Source organism: Amblyomma americanum, chromosome 9, assembly GCF_052857255.1.
Source record: "Amblyomma americanum isolate KBUSLIRL-KWMA chromosome 9, ASM5285725v1, whole genome shotgun sequence".
NCBI lineage: Eukaryota > Metazoa > Arthropoda > Arachnida > Ixodida > Ixodidae > Amblyomma > Amblyomma americanum.
Genome location: NC_135505.1, coordinates 58,711,202 through 58,718,906, shown reverse-complemented (window position 1 = coordinate 58,718,906; position 7,705 = coordinate 58,711,202). Strand labels below are relative to the sequence as shown.

At 44.7% G+C, this 7,705-nt stretch overlaps 1 protein-coding gene across 1 annotated transcript; it reads left to right on the top strand.

The window, feature by feature from the left end:
- The first annotated feature begins 475 nt into the window (after window positions 1-475).
- LOC144103361 (uncharacterized) lies at window positions 476-7,118 on the top strand. The gene is made up of 9 exons (XM_077636102.1): window positions 476-612; window positions 2,394-2,593; window positions 2,670-2,696; window positions 3,646-3,708; window positions 3,811-3,882; window positions 4,079-4,153; window positions 4,668-4,730; window positions 5,240-5,713; window positions 7,096-7,118. Exons 1-9 carry the CDS (start codon window positions 527-529, stop codon window positions 7,116-7,118), a joined length of 1,083 nt encoding a protein of 360 aa, XP_077492228.1. The 5' UTR covers window positions 476-526.
- The last annotated feature ends 587 nt before the right edge of the window (window positions 7,119-7,705 follow it).

The following is a 7,705-nucleotide window of genomic DNA, read 5'->3' as shown; positions in this document are numbered from 1 at the left end:
GTGTGTGTGTGTGTGCATGCTGGTGCCCACGCTTGTCAAAGCGCGGCAGCCGGGGAGAGGAGCTCCCCAACTGGGAGGCGAGGAGGTCTGACCGGCGCCGGCCCGGCGGACGCGCCCGTCACGTCTGTTCATGTCCGTGCGTCGCCGTCAGTGCTGTGGCATGTTGCAAGTTGCGCGTCCGCGCCGTAAGTGTCGCCACGGTCGGAACGATTGCAGCGATCCTGGTATCTGGCGGCAAACGCGGCAGGAGTCAAGCCTAATAAAAAGTAAAATTTCTCGACCATAGTAGACAACACAAACATGCTTATGAATGAAAATATAACCAGTCGTAAGCATTAAAAATAGTATATCAAAGAAATAAATTGCGAAAATGACACAACGCGTCTGCGCCGCCAGTGCCGCCGCGGGCAACGCTGCAGCGCAGTGGCAGCAGACGACAGCGACCGGCGCAAGCATACCGAAACTACGTGAGCGACTGCCGACGCGACGTGCGCACTGGACCAGCGTGATTACCGTCCTCAGCGTCATGTCGCATATGTATTGTTGCGCGAAGTGGTGCAGCACATCCGGCAAGAGTGGAGAACATCTCTTCAGATTTCCTTCTGACCACAGGTATTTATGAATTCACTGACTATCGTATCCCTCTTTGCATAGCCGTTGGCGACCGTTGTGCCTTTGTTTTGACCGCCCTTGGTCGTTACCATTTGAAATTGCCGACGGAATAGAACTAGTTTTACCTGGAGCTGTTTACTGCAGTGGCTTTGGTTTTGCGAGATGAGTTTGATAAGTACGTTTAAGGACATTAAAGCAAAATTAAGGGAAGGTGCTGCAGTTTGAGATGGCCCAACAGCCGTTGCCTCTCATAAGCGTGGGACCGTTAGTTACCTTGCATGCTTGTTCGCATGTGTGTGTGTGTGTGTCTGACTCACAGACTTTTCTCGCTGCCTTTAAAAGCTTATTCCCCGCAGATTCCGGTGCCCTCAGAGTGTATTTTAAATATGAATATTCTAACTTCTGTGCCTATAGCGTCGTCAGCGGAGTAATTGTAATGCTCAGTTTGGCTGTTTCTTTACGGAGTTCAGCGCGCTTGAATATTATTTCTTGCGTGTTCGTGCATGGTTTCTGCAGCAGTGATGCACGTCACATAGATTATCGAGCTGTTCAGACTAACACCACTAGTGTTGGACACCGCGCTGAAAGTCCATTGCACGCCGTGAGCCGCATATAGAAAGCCCGCCGTTCTTGTTTTTCTTACTTTTACCGGAGCTTTTCCTCGCGATATCCGCGCTCAACCACCCATGTACTCCGTGGAAGCGTTTCTCGAAACTATTGCCTACCGTAGTGCTGCCGCTCCAGCATTGTTAATTTTGCTCCACATTCCACCCCGGCTGTCCTCTACGCTGCTCGCTCGCGGGGCGCACGACTGACCTTGGAGGGCTCTGAACTCTCCGCATTATTCCCATCTCCTCACATATGTCTCTTATCTCGCGCCTTGTCCTTGACAGCTTTTGGGAAGCTCGCAAATAGTTTCGCCTAGTACGCCGGAAACGCTCGTTTCCGGCGGGTGGGTGAGGGGAAGGCGAAGGTCGCTTTCTTCTTGTCTGTGTCTTTTTTGGGACATTTCTCCTTGCTTAAGCACTTTTTTCCCCTTCTTATGGACCCATGTATTTGCCTGCACCTTCAGTTTCTTGAAAGAGCAGTGTTTCCTGTTGATGTTCTGCTCACATCCCTTTCACACTTCCCATTTGATCACAGTGAAAGCAAAAGATGAAAAACTGTGCCTACTGGTTCATTTACCTGCTGTTCTTAATCCAGACTTCAAATTTGTGGGCAAGCAGCTGTCTGCCATAGCATAGCTACATTGGCACTTGTGTTTAATGGAGGAATTAGAAAAGAACGAATCATGGGTGGTGGTTAGTATGCAGTTACCTAGAGAAAAGTGTGAGTGGAATAATTGCTATGATCAGATAGAGCTTAAGTCTGCAGTGAAGCTCTGTCCCCATTTCTATCTGCTGCACAAAATTATGCCGCACCCAAAAAGCAGTTGGAACAAAGAACTAGTTATTGTTACCTAAACCAAAAGCAGATCACAAAAGAAAACATAAGCTCAAGAATTTTAAAGGTTCTGGCTTGTCGATCATAGCCAGACATTAAAAAGGTGATTTCATTCATCGTTTCGATTGGCCAGCATAGCAATAGACTAGCAGGCTGTGGCACATTGTTACAAACTGCTGTCTTATTTTGCTTGCATCCTGCCACAGTTGTTTTCACGCATATATGTTATATAATGTTCGTACCCCTTTGCTGTGTAAGGAGATGCTAATAAGCATTCCTGAAGTGAGGTATGCAAACCTTTAAAATGTATGAAATCATGTTATTTGGCTGTTTTTCAGATTCTCCATTTGGCTGAAATATGCCAATAGGCTTGAACTCCTGGAGACACCAAGGGAAAAGGTCTACAAAACATACAGGCTCTGCTCAAAGCACTTCACGAGGGATTGCTTCACTAGTGATGCCTGCACAAGGCTCACGCATGAAGCAGTCCCTTCCGTGAAGGTGCATGAGCCTCGTCTGAGAGCCTTGGTGCACCCGGGTAAGCAAAATTCCTCTCCCAGTAAATTCTTCCCAAGCTTGATCCCTCAGTATATCCTGTGGCTTTTTTGTTGCAGATTTCTATGAAGAAGGTGCGGCACAAGGTGAGGGCACTATTTTCAGAAAAACCAATCCTGTAAATGTAAGACCAAAGGGAACAATTGCATTCATAGAGGCTAACTGCAAACATCACTTCCCGGGCACAAAACTTTCCTGCTGCAATGTCATGTGGCCATTGTTTCAGTTGCATCAGACTGCAGTTGTGTACCATGTTGTAGCTTAAATTTCTCTTAACCATATTAACAATCAGATGCTGGATAGTGCACTCCAGCAGCAGTGAGGAAAATAATTTTTACAACTCTATGTTTAGTATTCTTGTTATTATTACTTACTGTTCGCTGCGGTGAATAGAGGGCAGACTGCGCGAATTCACTCCAAAATAGCACACAGGGTCAAGAAAGAACACACACACGCACAAACTGCCATCAGCTTATTGTGACACACGAGGCGGTAATTATACATGAAGTGGCCGCATATTGTGCAAGCATGGAGGGTAAACATTTTACCGGTTTCTAAGGTAAAAATGGTTCTTTGAGGAGCAACCCGCCAGGATATTTAGCGATGCACATGTCACTTAGGCTATCTGATTTCTTCCTGAATGATTTCGGGAATAAGTTTGCAAGCATTAATAGTGGTGACATTGCACGCTTCATAGATAGGTTTGCAGTTTGATTTGTATTTCCTACAATGCACATCAAGTGAATTTATGGCCTCGTGGTTCACAGTAAAGTGTTCGTTTGTGTGTTTTCATTCTTCTTCCTGTGTGCTGCTGCGCTATTTTGTATGTCGCGGTATATTGATCGCACAAATTTTTCCTTTTTAATCGTAACTGCCTACAAACTCACAAAAACGATTTAAGCCCAATTTAAGATCACACTAACTCCCAGCAAGAGAAACCGTTCCAAATAGAACATCAAGGCCATACTGTGCACTGAGCAGAAGGTGCTGCTATGCAGAGCTTGATTGGCTATCTTTTTTTCCTTGTTCGCATAGGCATTGAATCCGCTTCACCACTACAGTCCACTGCTGCACCAGTGGAAGTCATGCTTGGTCACGGTAAGTCTTCCTGCAATCTTGCATAGGAAAACATTCCTAATGTCTCACTACACCAGTTGGTTTGTTTTCCTTGGGAGTAACTAAGTGGTACCTATATTTCAGACTACTTGCCGTTGCCATCAACACTTGGGCTAGGCACAATTGCTGGTGCAGATTCTGCTGTCCATGACACAGGTAGGTGCACTAAGTCAGGATCTGTTTTACATTACAGCTTGAAATGAAGAACTTTTCATTTGGTTCAGGCTAACCCTGTAATGCAGTATTACTTATGCTGAGGGCTCTGTCATAGCACAAAAAAATAAACATATGTAATTACTTTGCTGGCTGATTTCTTTAGATTGGGAGTGTCTAAGTGGTCGTTTAATTGCAGACGACCCACACTCTTCACGTGCCCCGCAGCTCACTGATGTGCAGACTACGCCCCCTCCCCCAGCTGACGAAGAAGGTAGGTGCAATGCACTAATAGTGCAGTGATAATCTATGAAAATTCAACAATGGACTGCAGCACTATTGCTGCAGATTTGCACGTAATAAATTAACCCTCTGCAATAGCAGCAGTGTGCAATTATGTCGTGGTGTGCAATAATTAGGTGCACGTCGGCACATCTTACTGTACCACTACTTCGGATGCCAGACATTTGTTTCAGAAGAGAAGAAACAAGTGTTAACTTTATGCTCACCAACTAGTATTTCATATATTTTTCTGTGTGCATATGTATGAATGCATTGTTTACGTGGTGGACCCCTGTGTTATCTGTACAGAATTATATTTACAGGTAATTTTTCATTCAGCTCAATGAAAACATTGGATAGCCTTCTCAGGTACTTGTTGTGGAAATTGCTTCACTAGCCTGTTGCTTACCATTCACATACACGCTGCGTAGCCAGGCTAAAAATGTGCACCTGAGAATTAAAATACTTGGTTGAAGCCTCCCACAGTGTGTTTATTTATTTGACAGGTGCTGCCCAAAGCACACCCATCAGAGTGATTGCATCAGCATCATGGGACTCACCTGATTATGGTAAGTACTCAAGAAAACATTAGAATTTATTGCAAACTACAACCTTCCACTTCAATGAAAAAGTATGCATCGGTAACCTTGATATATTCATGATGGGTATCGGCAGGCCCGTAACAGCGTGTAGGTATCGCTTTACTGCGCATAAATATTTCTGGTTTTTTCCATTTGCTTAACTCAAGCTTGTCATGAAAAATTGCTCTGAATATTAAGCAGGCAAAACACATGGATAACAATGAGATCCATCAACTATTACCCTGTCTGTATTACGAGCAACTAGTTTCCATTTAAGCGAGGCGTAAAGTTGGTCGCCAGAAAAAACTGTCCCTATCAGCGAGGATCATATTAACGGGGCACGACTGTATTCATCATTTCACACAAAAACATTGCCCTGCAACTTTGGCAACCTGTAGCCCTGTGACTGCACCCTAATCTTGATTTTGTGAGGGATGTAGATGTAGGTCTCGCTCTGAGGCAAACATAAATATGCTTTTTTTATATATTTTTTGCAGCTGAAGCTGGTCCTAGTGGCCTCAGCGGTGCCAAAGAGAGTGTCAGACAGCCAGTGATGACACCAGCATCAGGAACGCCCAAGAGTCGGCGGAGGAAGGGCGCAGTTGTGTACACCCCTCGCACCAAAAAGCGCTTCGAGAAGTTGCATTCTCGAAGCGACAGGTACCGAAAGGCACTGAGTCGGATTAGGAAAAGGCACGACACAAGGCGAGTAACGCAGCAGGAGGCTCTCAACCAGCTTGAACCGCATTTGCCACAAGACCTTTTTGAATTGGTTAAAGCTCAAATCAGGCTCTGCTCATTTCCGAAATCCAAAAAGCACTGGTCAAAACAAATGAAACAATTCGCTCTCAATTTGTTCTTTCTCTCTCCAAAAGCTTATCGCTTCCTCAGAGAAATGCTCCATTTGCCACATGTGAGGACGCTAAGGCGCTGGCTGGCAGAGATCCCAATGACACCTGGTATCATTCCAGGTGCCATGGATGCAATAGAATCAATTACAAAAGATTGGCCACTACAAGACAAAGCATGCTGTCTTTTATTCGATGAAATATCCTTGAAAAAAAATTTGATGTATGATCAATCAAAAGATATTGTAATTGGCTTCACAGATGATGGGAATACTAGGACTTCTCGTGTGGCAAACATAGCCCTTGTTATGGCGGTGTCTGGCATATCAAGAAGTTGGATGCAGCCAGTAGCCTTTGCAGCGTCCCACAATGCAACTTCAGTTCTTGCAATGCGCAAGCTGCTATTAGATTTAATTCAGCAGCTTCAAACCAAAGGTCTTCTGGTGAAAGCGGTCATTTGTGATCAAGGGTCGAACAATGTGAGTCTGTCAAGAATGCTCATCCATTCTATCCATGAACCATATTTTGTTGTCAACAACCGCAAAATATACTTCATGTTTGACACCCCACACCTAATCAAATGCACAAGAAATAATTTGCGACGACATAAGCTCACCATTGGCTCTGAGGTTGTTGACTGGACACACATCGAAACCCTTTACAAAAAAACTCGTCACATTGATCGGGCCTCCAAAAAACCAGTTGAGCATCTCAAAAGCAGATTGGCAAAAAAACTAAAAGAGCAACACATCTACAGGATGCCCTTTGCTGACATGAGAGTGAAGTACGCCACACAAGTGTTCAGCGAATCCGTATCTGTGGCACTCCTCACTCTCATTGCCATTCAAGAGCTTCCTGTTGATGCAAAACTTACAGCAGAGTTCACGGAAAGGATGGATAAGCTTTTTGACTGCCTGAACAGTTCGGCCCTGAAAAAGCAGGACGACAAGTTGCGGTACGCAATGACAGAAGGCTCGGAACATCATGTCTTCCTTGAGTCGTGCATAGATTGGATCGCACAATGGCATTTTGGTGGTCGTCTGGACAAGCAACCACACACCATCAAAGGTTGGCAGATTACAATCAAAGCCTTACTTCTGCTGTGGACAGATCTAAAGGCAGATTTCGATTACACTCATCTTTTCACTCGTCGGTTGCAGCAGGAAGCGTTGGAAAATTTTTTTGCAATAGTTCGTCAAAAACATGGCTGCAATGAGACACCTAATGTGTACCAATTCGTGGCTGCTGTAAAACATATTTGGATTGGCCAACTTTTCAAACTTTCGCAAGGAAACTGCGAAGTGACAACACATGCGTTCCTCACCAACTTGGAGAGTGTTTCTGCAGTATTGTCACCAAGCAGCACTCCAACCACAAGCCACAGCAGGCAGCAAGGCTCAGGTTCATCTGACTTGCAGGCGTCTTCACAAGATGCCCCTGACATAGTATACGAAAATGTTGTGTACCATGTCGCTGGCACTCTTGTGAAGAGCTTTCTTGCCCAGAGAACCACAGAATGCACATGTGAGGGAACACTCCTTGCAGCAGACGGTGGCTCTCTCCATGGACGACACCAATTCTTTGCACTACTCAAGGAGAATGGTGTTCCCGAGCACCTTTTCAAGTCAATTGCCGCAACTTCTGAGGCATGTCTAAATTATATGAAGAAATTGGATTCGGCCTTCAGAAAAGAAATCTCTTGCTGTGCTCATTTGTCCAATGTGTCCAGGAATCTTGTTGAGAGGATGCCTAACCAGCAAGCTGTTTTCTGTTCATTAGGCTGCAAAATTAAATTCCTTAAATTATTCTGCCGCACAAGGCTGCATTGGCACCTTTCCTTTTTAAACAGGAGCATGACGTCAAAAACAAAACAGAGTGCTCCCGCCAGAAAGAGGCGCAAATTAGCCGGCTAAATTCATGAGGCACTGTGTTAGGATATTATTGTATTTGGATTTTTAATGCTGCCTACTTACTACACATGTGCTCTCTCTTTAACTTTTTGTTGTACTATTTATTTTTTATGTATATAAGTATTTATGTACCTGTTTATCCGTAATTCTGCTCCGATTGCACATATACTGTACTGACTGCTTTTGCTCCTGCTGCGTTACTTCT